General features: G+C 45.8%; 1 protein-coding gene across 1 annotated transcript; it reads right to left on the minus strand.

Annotated features, from left to right (window-relative positions):
- Window positions 1-109: 109 nt before the first annotated feature.
- Window positions 110-19,978, minus strand: LOC112226694 (GTP-binding protein REM 2-like). The gene is made up of 5 exons (XM_024391183.2): window positions 19,651-19,978; window positions 17,688-18,003; window positions 16,969-17,042; window positions 6,648-6,825; window positions 110-3,740 (listed from the first exon to the last, which is right to left on the minus strand). The coding sequence occupies exons 1-5, from the start codon at window positions 19,660-19,662 to the stop codon at window positions 3,415-3,417; spliced, it is 906 nt and encodes a 301-aa protein (XP_024246951.1). The 5' UTR covers window positions 19,663-19,978; the 3' UTR covers window positions 110-3,414.

The raw sequence follows: 19,978 nt of genomic DNA on the forward strand, positions 1-19,978 counted from the left end.
AAGATGAGTTCATTTTTGTTGTGGCCCCCACCCCAATCAAAGTGGCCCATCCCTGTGTTAGTTTAACACTAGTGTGTGAAACAAATGAGACAAGAACATAGAACACTCATCAAGGACGTCAAACAAAATTTATTTATTATCTTTCGAAAGACAAGTGTGTAATAATAGACAGTGACAAATGAGTGAGCATGTGTAGCTAATGTATGTCAATGTAGTTGCCACACGCGGACAAGACATCCAAGCAACGTTTCCAGAACGCTTATGGTTGTGCTTGCCTGTGTGGCCAGCCCCCACAGTAATGCTCTGTTCTATGGTAGTTCATGTACAGGTAACTGCCAAGATAAAGGAAACACTTACGCAAATGAGGGATACAAAGTATATTGAAATCAGGTGCTTCCACACAGGTGTGGTTCCTGAGTTAATTATGCAATTAATATCCACCATCATGCTTAGGGTCAGTGTTGTAGTACTCGAGTCCGTTTTCATGACTTGTGACTCAACTTGAACTCGACCAGTGGTAACTCGGACTTGGACTCAACTTCAACCATTGGCAGCCTGGTCTCAAAGACTAGACGTAACAAAGTAAATGTAAATTTGAGACACTCAAATAAGTATGATATGTTAGGTATGGTTACATAAGACAGAAGGTTACTTAAGGCAAAAATGAAAGGATGGTGATTGGTCGGGGTGGATGGGTGGGTGCATAATGCAAAAGTCTGGAAATTCAGACTTGTTCGAATCTCATCATGGACAACTTTAGCAACTTTAACTACTTGCTACTTTGCATGTTAACTAACCCTTCCCATAACCTTAACCCTTTAACCTAACATTAGCCACAACAAATTGGAATTCATAATATATCATATGAATTGGATGGGCATCCAAAAATGAATACATACCATACGAAACGTAACATATCACACTAAATGGGGAGTCTCGGATTTACATATAGAATAATACAAAATGATCTGAGACCAGGATGCCATTGTTGACTCGGACTCACCTTCTTGTAACGTTGCACTTGGACTGGATAGGCTACTATGAGACGCAGAATATAAGTGGCACTAGGTGTGCAGAGCAGCGAGGACTCTGCTCTCTAGCAGTGGGAAGCCTGCCACACCTGGCACATGCAGCCTACATCAGCTTGTGAGCTGCGGGGGAGCAAGCGATGTTTGTGGGCAGTCAGGATCCACTCCGGCTCCGATCATAGGCTACACATCGCGCAAGTGTCTCTTGCTTCCCTGTAACCACCAGCCTACTATTTAGCTTTGTCTGCTTTACCAAATTGAAAACAATAGTATTAAGTTTAACAGTAAACCAACAGTCTAGCTATTTGTCTCTCTCCTAGACTATAGAAAAGTAGGCGGTCTTTGAATTTGTCATCTTGCTCTACCCTCTCAATTTCCCCCCTGCATCCCATAGCCAGTCTCCCTTTAGTTTTCACTCTGCAATAAATGAATAACAAATGTCAGTGGGTCGATAACAAACAAGTAGTTGAGAGCCTGACTTACCATTCATTTATGTAGTAAATAAGTAGTGAAACACAGGTATTGAGTAGAACTTGTGAGGTAGTGATGAATAGTAAATTAGTTGGGTTTCCACATGAGGGAGTGACAATATACTGCCATCTGGTGGTGACCAGAAACAATTGCATAATAAGACCTATTACAAATTGGACGTAACTCGACCATTGGTGACTTGGACTCGAATTCAGCCATAGGGACACGACTACAACATTGGGCTAGTATAAAAATGCACATTTTTATACATGACCATTATTTTGGCTCCCATGGCTAGAAGAGTCAGTGATACAGCATTTTCCACCACCATCAACAAAACACCAAATTATGGAATTTCTCGTAGAAGAAGGGTGTCACATCCCTCCAGTAGAGTTCCAGACACTTGTAGAGTCTATGTCAAGGCGCATTTACGCTGTTCTGGCGGCCCAATGCCCTATTAAGATACTATTATCTTGGTGTTTCCTTTATTTTGGTAGTTATCCGTATATGCAAATGTCCTATATGTATGTATGTAGTGTGTGTATACAATTTCAGCAGGTAAAAAAAACACAAAAAAAACAATCTAACATGAAACAGCCACAGGTAGTTGAGTCTCTTGTCGTCTCCTCAACCCTCATCTTCGTCGATCTTCCTGTAGCAACCCAACGTGCTCTGACTCAGCCAGTACTTAGTTGAGTGGGTTCTGCCAGTGTGTCTACACATAGGGACCAGAGTTTTCCCTGATTAGGTCTTCAAGTCATGTGAACAGGAAAAACTCTGGGCCCTAGTTACAACTATTGCTTCTTTTCATTTAGAGCCATTTACTTATCGCTAGGCTCTGCAGTAGCTGCATATATATAGGTAGGGCCTGGAGTTTTTCCGGGTGAGGAAAAACTCCAGGCCCTATTATAGGATCATAACTGAGTGCAGGGATGTTTACCATGGAGTCAGTGTAAAGGTGAATAGGTGGCCAGATTTCATATAACCGCAAGACCTGAGTCTACATTTACTTTCAGAATAGCTACTGTAATATGACCCGCTCCAACCAAGTTCTCGTCTCTGTGGGGTCGCGGTAGAAAAAGAAAATACATCCCAAATCTATACCTGATTTAAAGGGATTATGCAGCGACATGAAAATCGACATGACAACCCACAGTATAAAAAGAGCACGGATGAGGCTTTTATAAAGGGACTTGCATTGGCGATCGCAGGGGAGGGAGGTTGTATACCGTAGCTACCGGCCAATAAGGGAATACAAGACATTATAATAATAATAATAATATTATGAGCCTACGGGGGCAAGTCCTCTCTCTGCAACTCTATTCACAGTGTAACAGCATGCTTTTAAAAACAGGAACTATATATGGGCCTCTATTCAATCCGTATCGCGTATTCACGGTCCACGCTACATATGTCGGCTTAATTGGAAACGACCAATACATTAACTAGCGCGCAATCTGGAACGTTCCGGCGATCCAGATTGAATACAGCCCTAGGTCTACGTTAGATCTCTATCAGTCTCTACGTAATTAGACAGTGCGTGCCTCGTGTGTGTGTGTGTGTGTGTGTTTATTTGACACTCATTATTTTCCATCTTGCACAATCGTTTTCCAATCCCCTTTTTTTTACTTGATTCTTTCTCCAATGTGACTGTTTTTTCCCCCCTCTACATTGCATAATGAGTCGACTAGTATTCATCTCATCCTGCTATTCTAATGACTTCACCTCTCGCACTCTCGTTCCCTAAGGTACAGCTTCATTTCTAACGGCCCCTCCCTCTCCATTGCTACACTTCTCACCATCCCCCCCGTTCCAGTTTTCCCCTCCATAACTCATCTCCCATCCTCTGTTTTCCTCAATTTTTCTCCCTCCCCTTTTCACACACCTCACCTCCTCTCTCAGTCTGTCTGATGTGTCACATTGCACTGAGATCATGGCAGGAGCGCGATTTCTGTCGGAGGATCTTGCTGCCCCGGTGTCTGCTCATCTCCCTGTACTGACCCCTGTCCCGGTCTCCTCGGCCGTAGGACCGCGGCACCAGGCCAGCCAGGAAGCGCTTGGCCTTGCTGGTCAGGCTCTCCCTGCGCCCCGCCCCAGGGTCCCCCTCCGTCCAGCCTGGCCCCACGCAGTCACCCCTGGCAGCCCTCACCGCTCCCTCCAGCAGCTCGGTGGTGCCGTGGTCCAGGGAGGCAGACAGCTCCAGATACTGGCATTCATACATCATGGCACTGGAGTGGGCCTCTGGAACAGGGAGAGATAGAGGGGTGGGGATGTAGAGAATAGAGATACCATGATAAGCCATGTTTAGTGGAAAGGATCAAATCTGATCAGATCAGATGGGCTTATCCTACTACATATAACTGATTGACTGGCGTCTCAAACTGATAACATTGAATTGAAAATAACATTGAATTGAATGGAGCTGAGCTGAGGCAGGGATGAGCCACAATGAGATGAGAGCAACATGAGAACATAGTGTGGCGGTGGCAGTGGCTGGCTGACGTGGAGATGTGAGGGTTGGCCACTGTTCTCTATGACTCAGCAGGGCTTCTGTGTCCCTCACAGCACTCCAACAGCAGACTCCGAGAGAAGGGATGCGACAAGGTAAGGTGAGCGAGAGAGGGGGAGAGAGGTGCAGGGAGGAGAAGAGAGAGGAAGGAGGGGAGGAGAGAGAGGGAAAGATTGTATTCTTTCCCTCCTTTGAGTGCAGGGACAGACTAAACAGCAGACAGTCGCTGTACGATGAAAACGTCGCAACTCAATTTTTTTTTGTGCCAATTTTCTTTTTTTGGTCTGACATTTATTGACTTGAGGACCAATAACATGTATTTAAAATAGCTTCCGAGGTTTCATAATGGTTTGTTAATGGAAAAAAAACCATGGTAATTTTATTACATTTCCTGAAAATGTTCTGTTTTGGAGACGATGTTGTCATCAGTCAGCGACGACATGCAAAGAGCAGCTCGGGCAGATATCAAAGCAACAACATTGTGTAAACAAAGACGGTAGAGCTTCACCCTCGCTGAGAAGATGAATGAAAAACATAATGTATACTGTGAGAGGAGAGAGAAAGAAATGTAACTAATTCCATCAATTCATTTTAGGACCTACAATCTCAAGCACAATATGAATGTTGAGTTGTTCACCAGCCAGGCAAGTTCACTTCCTTACTCGGGCTTAAATATCAGTCAGGGAATCAGGACTCAGAATGCAGAGGTAAGAGATGTAGCATTTGCATCTCAATGACCACATTATTCTTGTAGTTCTCTCAGATGGGGAACATGCTGAGCACATGGGTAAGGAGCAGTATCCTAAGAACAACCCTCCTCTCTCCTTTCCCCCCCTCTCTCTATCTCGCTGACTGCATGCCGAACCCATGACTGAGCATGAGTTCATGCACAACACAGACACACACCCCCTTCCGTGTCTTATGGTGGGCTAGACAACCTATACTAAAATAAAAAATTTAAAAAAGATTTCACCCAAAACAATAGGTCTCACACCCACACAAAAATCCCCACTCAATCACTTTTATTCACATACTCCTGCACCAGCCCTTGTAGCATGGCCATCCCAGGCATCTCTCCTCTCGGTTCATCCCCCTTATCACAGCTTTCCACACGGCACAAGCAGTGTCACCCACACCACACAGAGAGTAGGGAGAGGTGTGAGAATGTGGTTGCCAGCTGGTACGTTTAAGTGCGAGTCTGTGTGTGCGTGCGTGGGTGCCCGTGTGTGCTGGCAGAGGTACACATGAAAAGCGCACACACCACACACACACACACACACACACGTTAAGATAGTGATAGCCCTGTGCGCTAGAGAGATCATCCAAATAAAGTGGGGGAAGCCTCCAAAAACAACACAGAACAGGAGGCGAGGCACACAGCTGAAGTAACCCAGCAGGGGATGAGATAGGAGGGAGAGCTACGTGTCCATAAACACGTATACTTAAGCAATAAGGCCCCGAGGGGGGTGTGCGATAGGGCCAATAAACCACGGCTAAGGACTGTTCCGACGCACAACGCAACGCCTGGACACAGCCCTTAGCCGTGGCATATTGGCCATATCGCACAAACCCCCGAGGTGTCTTATTGCGGTTATAAATACTGGTTACCAACGTAATTAGAGCAGTAAAAATAAAAATGTTTTGTCATACCCGTTGTATACGGTCCGATATACCATGGCTGTGGGCCAATCAGCATTCGGGCTTGAACCACCCAGTTTATAAAAGTAGTTAGAGGTCACTGCTTTAATTGTGAACAGGTATGATGGGATAATAATAGAAGGAAAACAACAACTGGGGGTTGGTGTCCTATTTTCTGTTGCTTACTGTAGGCTATGTGACTATGAGTTTTGCATTGTAATTACGGACGAGGTTACAGCGATATAGACATAGGCATTTCCACTAGACTAGATTAATGTGGTTCCAGAATCAGCTTTGTGCATCATGTCAGAATGGAACAATGGTCCACAGAAAAAAAAAGAAAAAAAAGGTAGCCAACATAATTCCCTGGCCCTAGAGAATGTTGTGCTTTTCAATCCACTGGAAGCCATTTCATAGTGAATCACCGCGCCAAACTGGTGCTTATGGTTTCATTCGGTAACAATTACATGGGTCCATTTTTCTCCCATAAGGAGGTGGCAATGGGAAACATTTCTTTTCCCATATTGCTCCTCACAGCAGCCAGGAATTGATTTTTGGTGATCACAGATAAACTGTCTCTCTGGCTCTCAAATGGAAATACGGTTATAGGTGACAAATGGCATAACACACAGGCACAGATTAGGTGGGCCATGACGAAAGACAGACGGAGGACAAGGGTAGAAAGCAGACACCAATATTCAAAGGAAAGGGAGGGAGCCATGCTGTGCTGAATGTTATGAGGCTCTGCCGGTTTAAACGTGAAAATGGTTGGGAAAGGGGGGTGGGGGGAGTGTTCATTGCATCGACTAAGTATGTACTGCATTCATTTTTACGCAATACTGCATTATCTCTATGCACTGTACGCGATCACATGAGAATGGTGGTTCAAGGTGGAAAGGAGAGACCAGTAGATTGATAGGAGGTACATTATAAAACACTCTGGAGCGCTCAAGGTGATAATGGAGTGTGTTTTTACAGTATAACGAGGGCGTTCTCCCTACCCTCTGTGCTGATCTCCCGAGAGCGGACGAGGTCACTCTTGTTGCCCACGAGGATGATGGGAGTGTGGGGCAGCGACTCCCTGAGGATGAGGCGGAGCTGAGCGGTGCGGTGGAAACTTCTCCTGTCTGTCACAGAGAACACCAGGACAACCACCTCACACTGCAGCGTGGACAGGTCCTACAAACACCAAAACACAGAGAGAGACATTAAATGACAATGATACACACTTCGTCGCTGTCGGATGTGCATTTTTGTATTTACGTACTCTGCTGAGTGGACTGACAGGGGCTTTGTCCCAAATCCGAAACACATGGTGCGCTTATGAACTGGCTTCTGAACCTTTTCGCAGTGAAACACTTTCACTGGGCTTCCATTAAGGTCTCCCTCCCTCTAGTCGTGGCCTTTATCGTACGCTTTGGCTCTGAAGGACAGGCCTCTCAGATTCATTCAGGCACACAGGAGAAGAGCTGCACCCCCCCCTCCTAACCCACCATAGCCAGCCATGTCTGCCTGTGTCTGTTTCTGTCTGTGTGCCCTACATCCACACGACCCTGAAGATGAATTTCAGCCCTCTAGAGAGAGTCTCCGCCTGAAAAATTCACAGCTCCCACAAGCCAAAGAGGATTGCACCCCCACAGCAGGAAATCCATGGTCTCCGGAACCCACTCCATCTCTCTCTGGAGGAGAGGGGAGCTAGCGGCAAGGAAGTGAGCCTGGCCACCTGTCACCTTCTGGGCTGGGCGCGGGGGGGGGGATGAGGAGGGGGAGCAGAACTACCAGGCTTTGTGGAGGGAGAGACACACACACACACACACACACACACACACACACACACACACACACACACACACACTAATCTTTGTAAGCAGCGAAGAGAAACACGGCCACGTCGCAGATCGATTGGCGGCGTCATGACGGAGAGCTCTCCAGGGTAACTGTGACAACGTAAAAGGGCTTTCCATCAGAGGGATGCTTGCTAACTCAACACTGTGTTTGTCCTCCTTTAGTCAGTCAGCTCCTCTGTTCCATTTCACTGCTGTGGCCCAGGCCATCTGTCAGGGCATGCAGCCTTCCCCCCTCTCTCTCTCACACACACACACACACACACTAGGCGAGCTTGTGAGAGTCAGTTATCTTGTCACTTAGCATACGTCACCATATATGATTCAACTCCTGAGTAAAAGCCATCAACAGCAACCTGACATGTATAATATAATCCCTTTATAATGCCTCCCAGACAGTGTCATCGCCTGTATTCTCCTCCTGTGTCCTGTGTTAAACTATAAACTCTGTAGCACTATAAATCTATTTGCCCTAAAGCCACTTCTTTACGAGAAACCAGATGAGTTATCAGAGCTCAAAGTAAAGCAGCTTTTACAGCGTGAACTTGGAAATCAGTTCAGAAATCTCACCTCATAACATCTAAAAACACACAATCACACCCCCCCGTTTCCTGGAACACAAACAGGGACTGGGATTAAAAGAGAAACTGCCCCTGAAAACCAACTTCTCCATTTGAAAATGGTCTATGTGGCATGGATGAGTCAGAAACATTTATTGTAGTGTACATTTTTTTACTACAAAGTGTATATAGGATATTTTTGGTCATGAAGTCAAGTCTCGAGACCAAACTAGCCAGTTCTAGCATATTGTGTTGCTGGACAGCTGCGCTGACTCAAGACCGGGCATTCAACAGGCAGTTGATACCGTTTCCACGGTAACAAGTCTTTACAAATCAAAGTGTATTGGTCCCGTACACAGTTTAGCAGGTGTTAAAGTGGTGCAGTGAAATGCTTATGTTACGAGCTCCTAACAACGCAGTCAAAATGTCAAACAATTCAAATGTAAAGAAAATGACAAAGAGAAAAAAAAAAAAAAAGGCAAGAAATCAAGAAATGGCAGGAACGAATCCAATTAACAGATCCATAAAGCAGCAGTATCAAGATGCAATCTATACACATGTACACCAGGGGGATTTACACAGGATAAACTAACAATGTTATGTACGGCAGTAGTTATATTAGGAGAGAGCTATGTCAAGAATCCAGTATATAAATAAACATTCTCTCACTGTCAACTGCGTTTATTTTCAGCAAACTTAACGTGCGGAAATATTTGTATGAACACAACAAGATTCAACAACTGAGACACAAACTGAACAAGTTCCACAGACATGTGACTAACAGAAATTGAATAATGTGTCCCCGAACAAAGGGGGAGGGGGGGTCAAAATCAAGAGTAACAGTCTGGCTACCAGCTGCAATAAGTACTGCAGTGCATCTCCTCCTCATCGACTGCACCATATTTCCCCAGTTCTTGCTGTGAGATTTTATCCCACTCCTCCACCAAACAACCTGCAAGTTCCCCAACATTTCTGGGGGGAATGGCCCTAGTCCTCACCCTTCGATCCAACAGGTCCCAGACGTGCTCAATGGGATTGAGATCCAGGCTCTTCGCTGGCCATGGCAGAACACTGACATTCCTGTCTTGAAGGAAATCACGCACAGAACGAGCAGTATGGCTGGTGGCATTGTCATGCTGGAGGGTCATGTCAGGATGAGCCTACAGGAAGGGTACCACATGAGGGAGGAGGATGTCTTCCCTGTAACACACAGCGTTGCGATTGCCTGTAATGACAAGCTCAGTTTGATGATGCTGTGACACACCGCCCCAGACCATGACGCACCCCCCCCCATCTCCAAATCGATCCCGTTCCAGAGTACAGGCCTCGGTGTAACGCCCATTCCTTCGACGATAAACGCGAATCCGACCATCACCCCTGGTGAGACAAAACCGCGACTCGTCAGTGAAGAGTACTTTTTGCTCTTCACTGGTCCAACGACGGTGGGTTTGTGCCCATAGGTGACGTTGTTGCCGGTGATGTCTGAGGAGGACCTGCCTTACAACAGGCCTACAAGCCCTCAGTCCAGCCTCTCTCAGCCTATTGCAGACAGTCTGAGCACCGATGGAGGGATTGTGCATTCCTGGTGTAATTTGGGCAGTTGTTGTTGCCATCCTGTATCTGTCCCGCAGGTGTGATGTTCGGATGTACCGATCCTGTGCAGGTGTTGTTACATGTGGTCTGCCACTTTAAGGACAATCAGCTGTCCATCCTGTCTCCCTGTAGCGCTATCTTAGGCGTCTCACAGTACGGACATTGCAATTTATTGCCCTGGCCACATCTGCAGTCCTCATGCCTTCTAGCAGCAGGCCTAAGGCATGTTCACACAGATGAGCAGGTACCCTGGGCATATTTCTTTGTGTTTTGCAGAGTCAGTAGAAAGGCCTCTTTAGTGTCCTACATTTTCATAACTGTGACCTTAATTGCCTACTGTCTGTAAGCTGTTAGTGTCTTAACGACCGTTCCACAGGTGCATGTTCATTAATTGTTTACGGTTCATTGAACAAGCATGGGAAACAGTGTTTAAACCTTTTACAATTAAGATCTGTGAAGTTATTTGGATTTTTACGAAGTATCTTTGAAAGACAAGGTCCTGAAAAATGGACGTTTCTTTTTTTTGCTGAGTTTATATATGCTGCGTGTATAAACAGTGTAAAAAAAATACAATGTACAGTGGTAGAAATATTAGAATAAGCCATGGTCGGGGATACAGTATTTAAATACACAGTGTGAAACGGGAAGCGACCAGTGGTTCAATGTCTCTATAGCATGGGACAGCAGCATTGGCTGAGTGCGTGTGTGTGTACGCATCTGCGTGTGTTCATGAGTATGAGGTGTGTGTGAAAGCTTGTGTGTGCAGTTTGTGTGAGTGTGCATCACTTGGTAGACGGCTAGTGATGGCTGTTCAACAGTCTGATGGTCTGGTAATAGAAGCTGTTTTTTTAGTCTCTCTGTCTTGGCTTTGATGCATCTGTACATTCTCGGTCTGTCAGATGGTAGCCGAGTGAACAGTCCGTGGCTCGGGTGACGGAGGTCCTTGATGATCTTCATGGCCTTTTTGAAACCGGGTGCTGTCGTAGATGTCCTGCGGGGAAGGCAGCGTGGGCCCGGTGAGGCGTTGGGCTGTCTGCGCCACTCTCTGGAGAGCCATGCTGTTGAGGGTGGGAGCGGTTGCCATAGCAGGCGGTGATGCAGCCCAACAGAATGCTCTCATTGGTGCGTCTGCAGAGGGTCTTAGGGGACATGACCAACTTATTTAGTCGCCTGAGGTTGTAGAGGCGCTGTTGCATCTTCTTCACCACAATGTCAGTGTGGCGAGACCATTTCAGGTCCTCAGTGATGTGCACGCTTAGGAACTTGAAGCTTTTGACCCTGCGTTGGGCCAGTAACCGAAGGCTTCAATCCCTGAGCCGACTAGGTCAAAATACTGTCGATGTGCCCTTGAGCAAGGCACTTAATCCTAATTGCCCCTGTAAATCGCTCAGGATAAGAGCGTCCGCAAAATTATTAAAATGTAGCGGACCATCTTGAGATGGCGAGATAGTAAGGAGGTGTAAGGTCCTCAACTTCAAAACTTTCTTCTCTCCATAACAAAGCCATCTTGGATTACCTTAGCTCACTGTACTCACTACTGTCCTTATTTGTTGTGATTTAAATGGCAACGACACACCCAAGAAACACCCACATCAAACAACACCCATAAAACAACTCGTTTGGCTTCAGCAGTGACACTGGATATAATGACTAGATGCTTCTCAAGCTCCCGCCTATTCCTCTCTTTGGATTGGTTGACACATCTAATTATTTGAATATTTGATGAGGGGGGTGTTGACATCAACCGCCTGTATTTAACGGAGAATGAGATGCTATGCTAGCCTCATGAATATGGATAGACCTTCTCGAATTTCAACAGGGGCAACTCAGTGTTTTTTTTCCTCAAGGTTGCCGGGATGACATGTGCATCACACTTATGTCAATACCCTCGTAACAACCTCAGCATTATGAAAACTCTATCAGATCAAATAAGCCTGACGTAAGCCGCTCATACAAAAAACTCCTCACTTGCTTAATAATTCATGATCTGCGCAACAGGATTTTTGGCGGAGTAAACCCGCTCGCGTCGCCGCCTCCTCCTCCTCCTCCTCCTCTCTGGCTTCAGTTATGGCCGCTAGCATTTGTTAATGACCAAGCTTGGAAAAGAGGCCAAATTAGAAAGTTCAGTCATTCTTTAAACAAGAGGAAAAAAATAATCAGTCCAGGGTCCAGATCGTCAGAATAAAATAGGTCAAGAGAAAGATGAATGGAGCGGGAGAGAGAGAGAGAGAGGAGCGGAGATAGATTGGCCCAGAGACCTTCCTCTGGTTGAGGAGTCAAAATCTGATAATTGGATGTAACTCTTTAGTGGAGCTGAGTGCCGGGTTGGTTTCTTGGGGCTGCATCGAGGCACCACACCCCTCCGGGCTGACATTATAGAGGCTAGCTCCGGCCGTACACACACACACACGTAGAATAGACACACAACAATAGATACTGACCGCACTATACAGACACACATAAGACTGCTCTGCATACACAAATATACAACGCCACAAACTGACCGCGTTACACAACACCGCAGAACTGCCACCTCCCTTCACAAATACACACCGATATAGACTGATCTTTCACTACACAAATACGCACAACAAGAGACTGATAAATATACACAACAATGCAGACTGACCAGCCACAACAACCAGTCTACACACAAAGAACAGAATGACCGGTCAACATAAATACACAACAGTGCAGTCTAACAAATATACACATTACTGTAAAGACAAATATCTCCACACAAATACCTGTACACTGACCTCTTTATATAGACACAAAACATCCAAAAATTCTTACTAGAAAATACTATTTTACACACCAAAACAACCCTTCACAAAAAAACACACCATCTAAAAACCACACACATCCTCGTCTCCGTAGAAAATGGCTAATACACTATATATACAAAAGTATGTGGACATCCCCTTCAAATTAGTGGATTTGGCTATTTCAGCCACACCTATTGCTGACTGACGTATATAATCGAGCACACAGCCATGCAATCTCCATAGACAAGCATTGGCCTTACTAAAGAGCTCAGGGACTTTCAACGTGGCACCGTCATTGGATTCCACCTTTCAAACAAGTCGGTGTGTCATATTTCTGCCCTGCTAGAGACGTCTCAGTCAACTGTAAGTGCTGCAATTGTGAAGTGGAAACGTCTCGGAGCAACAACGTCTCAGCCGTGAAGAGGTAGGCCACACAAGCTCACAGAAAGGGATGGGACCGCCGAGTGCTGAACCGCATACACATTTTATGTCCTTGGTTGCAACACTCACTACCGAGCTCCAAACTGCCTCTGGAAGCAACGTCAGCACAATAAATGTTTGTCAGGGGCTTCATGAAATGGGTTTCCATGGCCGAGCAACCACACACACAAGCCTAAGATCACCATGCACAATGCGAAGCATCGGCTGGAGTGGTGTAAAGCTCGCCACCATTGGACTCTGGAGCAGTGGAAATGCGTTCTCTGGAGGGATGAATCACGCTTCACCATCTGGTTTTGGAGGATGCCAGTAGAATGCTACCTGCCCCAATGCATAATGCCAACTGTAAAGTTTGGTGGAAGAGGAATAATGGTCTGGGGATGTTTTTCATGGTTCGGGCTAGGCCCCTTAGTTCCAATGAAGGGAAATCTTAACACTACAGCATACAACGACATTGTTGACGATCCTGTGCTTCCAACTTCCTTTCCTGTTTCAGCATGACAATGCCCCCGTGCACAAAGCGAGGTCCAAACAGAAATGGTTTGTCGAGATCGGTGTGGAAGAACTTGACTGGCCTGCACAGAGCTCTGACCTCAACCCCATCAAAACACCTTTGGGATGAATTGGAACGCCGACTGCGAGCCAAGCCTAATCGTCCCAACATCAGCACCCGACCTCACTAATGCTCGTGGCTGATGATTGTGGAAGCAAGTCCCCGCAGCAACATTTCAACATCTAGTGGAAAATCTTCCCAGAAGAGTGGAGGCTGTTATAGCATTAAAGAATTAAAGAGGGGGGGGGGGAACCAACTCCATATTAATGCCCATGATTCTGGAATGAAATGTTCGACTTGCAGGTGTCCACATACTTTTGGTAATGTAGCGTATATACTGGCTTACGACAACTGACCTCAGACTCCATCCAGGATTTTCTAGTATAACTATTTAATAGTTATTAAATAATTATGGACACCTCCAGCAGACAGACAGTGTATTTTGAGAGGCTGACTTGTGTAGTAATAAATGGCTCCACGCTGAGATCCATTCACTCACAGCTGGCTCAGACCTCCAGCATGGAGAAATCCTGGTGGTGAATACAGGTGAAACTAGCCTGTTATTAGAGAGAGGAAGTACTAGAGAGTCAACCCACAGCCATCAAAACACCTTGGCTCCTCCCATTGACCATGATAGATGCTGATTGGCTGTGGTGTACACAGAGAACGACCCATGGTACAGTAAATGTAACATGTACAGAGGAAATCCTCGGCCTGTCAGGTCACAGCCAAGCATGCACTGGCTATTTTAGGAAACTGGATGACTTATTTAAGCCATTCTCTGCCTGACGTCAAGAGCACTCCAAGTCCCATAGCTAGCTGAAGAGAAACTCGGAGAGCCGCTGTGTGTGTGTGTACTCAGTGAAATCTTCTATGGTGATGTGGCTGGATGGCTGTGAGGGCTGCCCAATGTGAGACTCGGTTGCTTTGACATGGAAGCTTCAACTTGAGTAGCAGCTGGTGTGAATCAGCTGGGAATCAAGGAACCATACACAGCAGTTATCTATTTGTTGATTCTTTTTTTAATCCGATAAAAACACCCAACTATAATTAGCGGGGTTATAAAGAGGTACATGAAGCTAGAATAAAACCAGTGTTTTCCCCCGGGGAGCAAGAAGCTTTGTAGCCCAATGCTTCTACATGATTTGACCCACGAGGGGGGCGGGATTTGTTCAGTCCACTGGTCACCATGGTAACCTGGGGAGGGTGGGGCACCCATGGAATAGGGGACTAGCTAGGGACTCGGGAGTTAGTCAAAATCCTCCGGGGGTCATTGCACACACATACACACTGCTCTACTCTGCTGCTCCTGTCAGTGTCATTTGATGGGCAGCGTGTCGTGGCGCAAGCATAAGCAGTGAAAGGAGGGTGTGGGTGGGCGTGTTTGAGTGACAGTGCGTGTGTGTGTGTGTGTGTTGGGGGAGAGGGAGCTGGTCCAGTCCCCTCGCGCTCTGTGCCGCTGCTGGGCTGGGGCGGCTCCAAATCCCGCTGGCCTGCTTATGTTGCCATGGCTTAATACCAGCGCTTGCATTGGCACGCAGAGAATAACAAATGTAATTGTCTTTCAGAGAGAGTGAACTTGAACAAAAAAAAAAAAAAAAAAGGGGTCAGTTCTGAGTATGACAGGGAGAACACAAAAGAGAGGGGGGCGGAGAGATGGAGTTTGAGATGACACAGCTGTAGGAAAAGAGGTCAACTTGGGAAGAGATAGTGAGGAGAGAGAGGTACTGGAGAAAGGGAGATCAGACAGTTAAAGAAGTGAAAGATAGAGAAAGGCCTTTAAATGGAGTTCCCCTGAGCTAGGTTTAAATAATTCAGACCCGGTAAACCAAGGAGGACTCCTGAGGGGTATCCTACAATGCAAGCTAGATCTACTGAGGGTTTTTGTAAAAGGTAGCCAGCTTCAGTTAGCTTCACATTCCAGCTAAGGCTTCATCCATATTACGATGGTGGATATTGCTCATCCACCGATCGCTTGTAGCTGCGTGTGCATGTCGCACGTGGCTAGTTGAACGCCAAACTCTTCATTGAGACAATGCTGAACTTTCAATCCATGGGCGAGTCAGTGCCACATTTGAATTTGTGCCAAAATCGAAATGAAAGAAAAATTCATCTTGCATATTCATCAGGCTAGTGTGTGAAACAGACTTTAAGGGCCTTCTTTTTATTACTTATTGGTAGACCCCTTTCCTGCAGGCGATGACCAAAAGCGCCATCTAGTGGCCTCATGGGTGGAATGTTATGAATATTTTTCATAATTGCATAGTTAATAAAATCTAGTGTTTCTATGTCAAACAGTTTTGTTATGTCAGTCTTCTGTGATGTATACAACGTGTCATATTGAGATGCAAACTCAAAATGTAATATTTCAACTCTAGATCTGACATGACAAATATGTAATCGCTCGTCTTCCTCAAAGGAAGGGGAAGACGGCGCAATCTTTGCGAGAGGGAGGGAATCTGATTTTATTGGCGCTCAACTCCCGACTCAGACAACTTCATTCAGGATAAATGGAGTCGGCCCTGAGCTAGGCCTGCTCTCCCGAGTTGACGAAAGTTACATCGCTAACTCCTCAAACCATAGGGCTCTGGACTTCTGGTAGAGAGACAGACTCGGGGCTCGATTCAATCCGTTTCGCAGAAGTTCAGTGCTATAGCTCAATTGAAATTTAAAAGGCAACGTTCCCGCGGTTCGCAGAGACTGCATTCACGGTAGACGCTACATATGGACGACTCAATCCGAAATTACCTTTAAAATTCCAATCGTGCTACAGCGTTGCACTTCCACGGTACGGATTGAATCGAGCCCTAGGTAACGTGGCTGTACACACAGCACAGCACTGCACCGACTGCACCATCACATGGTTAATATTAAACTATTACAGTGTACTTTATCATACTGAAATCCTCAGTGACACACACACACACACACACACGAGCATCAGAGCAGCTGTGCTCCTCTAGCCTCATTATAATTCACTGAATACGACAAAACATCTCATTCAAAGCGCATTCAAATTCTGTCTATAGAGAGGATGGTACGCATTCATGCTGTTTGTAATATATAATGAAGAGAAGAACTGGAACAACTGCCCTACAAATATCTGCAGCAAATGAAAGCAATTTCAATTTTTGTAAGTTACCATTTATTTTATTTTTTTCAATAAAAAGGGACCGTATAAAAACCGGTCTGCCACTGCCTCAAGGTGGCCACACACACACGTAGGGTTGAACAATTCTTTAAACGTTCAACAAATTCCCTGGTTTCCTCGAAATTCCGGCTGGATGATTTCCAGAATGAGGAGGGAATAAATTGGAAATCCGGTACCCTCCAACCAGCATTTCTGGAAGCCCAAGGATTTTTATTTAAAGTTCCCGGAATTCTGCAACCCTACGCACGCTTCCTGAAACGTTTCCATTTCAAATGCTGCAGCGTGAACAGGAATACTGGCAGAGGGAATTGCATTCAGAGAGAACGAGACAGACCAAGACAAGACAGTATAGAGAGGTGGCACAACACATTACACATGAATGGAATGTCGGTGTCGTGGGCCATAAATAGCTCACCTGTTTCCAGTTGTCATAAATGATGACTGAACTCTGCTCATCGTCAACTGACACCGTGCGCTCGTAGCATTCTCCTGGAAACAGACGTGCTTGTCACAAACACACACGTCAACATAGTGACACTCAAAACACAAGCTCATAAATGCTTTGAGGTGAATATACAGTACAGGGAAGTCATTCAGCCCATTTGGACCGGTCCAGTTAACCTGGGCCCATACCTGGTATTATTACACAATGACAGCCTGAGGAGTTGTCCCAGATCTGGGACAAGGTTATTGTAGAATACACAAGGGTGCCCCACATAAAACATTGAGGTTACACTTGAAAACAAGTCGACTCTCCAAGCAGCCTAGGATCTACATCCTGTGTGGACTGCCTCTTCATGACATGTCTGTGGCAGCCCCTCCTACAGAGCAATGTGCCCATCCCTTTTCTGGGGCATTGATTGATTGAGTATTTGGCCCAAGACTGGTGTTATTATTACCCTGGCCTTCAAGACGGCACAATGACACACAGTGCTGGCGAATGGCGGCTGGTCTCATTATCGCTCAGCCTTGAGTGCACTCAGAAAGTAAATGGGGAAAGTAACTTTCAATATCACGACTCAGATTGGTGTTGCTCTTTTGTGGCAGCTGACATTAGGTAATTGACATAAAGTAGACACCATGTGCACACTCCAACGTGCAAGCACACACAACACACACACAGAATAACTTTACCACAGGCTGTTTCAGAGTCCACAGACAGTGAGCTGTCTGACAGTCCAGCCAGGGCCAGAGAGAGTGCCGATTTCCCAACCCCATTCTGCCCAAGTAGTACGATCCTTATGGCACTCCCGTGACACCCCTCCGACGCCTGACTAAATGATTCATCCCGGCAAAGGGCGTCACTGATTGGCAGCGTGGCTGGCTCGTCAATCCCTGGTATCCAGTCATGGTCCTCTGATACGGCCTCCTCCCGCCTCAGCTGGTGCTTGATTGGTAGAGGTGTGCTTCCTCTTCTCAGAGGGGGAGCGGCGGTGAGAAACATACTGTACTGAGAGAGACGAGAATGGTAGTGAGTACACGGCCCAATCGACATGACCCTCGTGAGAATGGAGCTGAAAGCATGTTAACACAGGAGAGGAAGTGTTACACAAAGAGTTGATACAGCAGGCCTTCTACTACGGAGACAAGGATGGGAAGAGAGAGGAAGAGCGAGCGAGTGTGTGTGTGTGTGAGAGAGGGAGAGAGGCAGAGAGAGAGAGAGAGGTGAAGCAAGAGACAGAGAGAGATCCACAGAGAGAGAGTTAATATACTATGTAAAAGGGGTGGCACTGTACGACAGGACTTCCCAAACTCCATCCCCTATGACTTCACTGCTGAGCCAAACAACTCAGCTTTAATTATTTGAATCAGCTGTGTAGTGCTAGGAAACCCTGCTGCACAGCTTAGTGACTGATGGGACTCTGGGATGCATTAGCAGAAAGTAGGTCAAAACATGAATGTCCATGACCCCTCCTCCCTCCCATCCTTGCATGTAATACACAAATACACACAGTAAACTGTGCATCCTGTGTGGGCTCTATGTACATAAACAATAAACACCTAAGCCTACGTAAACCTGTGTGTGCATATGCAAACACACACACACTTCACTGTCCTCTGATTTCAACACTAAGGGCCGCTTAGGATAACACTGCCAACAGTCCGCCTTAAACAAAAGCATTGCTGCGAGCGTTCTGTGTGTATGGAGCACCAGGTCAGTGAGATGACCTCCATCAATATTAATACAGCAATTAGTCTAGGTGGAGCCCTCACGCTGTGAGCCAGCAACCAGCCATGAGCAGGTGTGCCTGTGGCTGAGCTATAGAAGCTCCACTCCTCTCAGTGACACACAGGGAGAGAGAGAGTGTGTACTGCTGGACTCAGCCACATAACCAATTAGACTAATTGAGAGGGTCTAATTAATTAATCATGGTCAAGGAGACGCAGGGGAGGGATAAAGAAAGACACAGAAGATTCTGTGACAAGGGTGAGGGGAGCATGTCATCAGTTAATTTCACCCCGACTGACTGACAGGTGATAACTAGGGTAAACAGTAAAACGAGGCAATAACATATTACAGTACAGTAAAGGCAATGCGGTGTTGCTATATTTCTATGTTAATATCATCACTGTAAAACGTCAATTAGCGTAATCTTGCTTCTAGGCTACTATGATGTTTCCCCTAAAGTGCAATACATTAGGCCCACTATTATTATTTCACCCACCGGTGTTCACGTTTCAATTGCAGTGTTGGAATTCCACATTTAGAGTAATTATACTGCAGCATAATAATAATAATAATAATAACACTAATTAGGATTAATTTATTCTAAAAGAGAGAAGAAAAAAAAGACTCAATTGATGTAGGTTCTACATACTGTACATTTCACAACTGAGTGTCCGCATCTTTTGAAGGCGACAGACGAGGGGGATAGATTGAGTTGTGAACATAAGTGTCCGCGTGCTTCTAGAATGCTAGCCTACTTATTGCGAGGCTCTTTTCTTGAGTCGTTCCACTAAAGAGGATGTGTAGCCTACACCGCAATTGTGTGTAATAATTCAATATAGCCTACTGAACTTAAAGAAAACGTTTGACACACGTAAACAGCGAGGTGATGCTAGAAAAAAAGAAAAAAAAGAAGGTATGTCACCTTACCTGGTCAGTCATCGTGTTCAATTCTTCCTCTATTTTTCAGAAAGAAAGTGTTTACCTGCGACCACCGCTATCTATGTCAAGTCATTTGCGATCGCACCTAACTAGTGCGTCTCGACAGTCACAACGGGGAAGTATAGATGCGGGCGAACAAAAGAAGCGCATCTAATGTCAATTAACATTGCGAAACCATTTTCCGGTGCAATTAATTCCTCCGGAAGCCCCTTGGTCTCGATGTGTAGATTTTAATTTAAGAACAATGCAACGCATGTGTCTAGGTGGCCTGCCCTACACCTGCTTCTGGGAGTGTTATGAATAAGCGGCTTTTCTC

The sequence above is a fragment of the Oncorhynchus tshawytscha genome, linkage group LG28 (assembly GCF_018296145.1).
Source record: "Oncorhynchus tshawytscha isolate Ot180627B linkage group LG28, Otsh_v2.0, whole genome shotgun sequence".
Taxonomy (NCBI): Eukaryota; Metazoa; Chordata; class Actinopteri; order Salmoniformes; family Salmonidae; genus Oncorhynchus; species Oncorhynchus tshawytscha.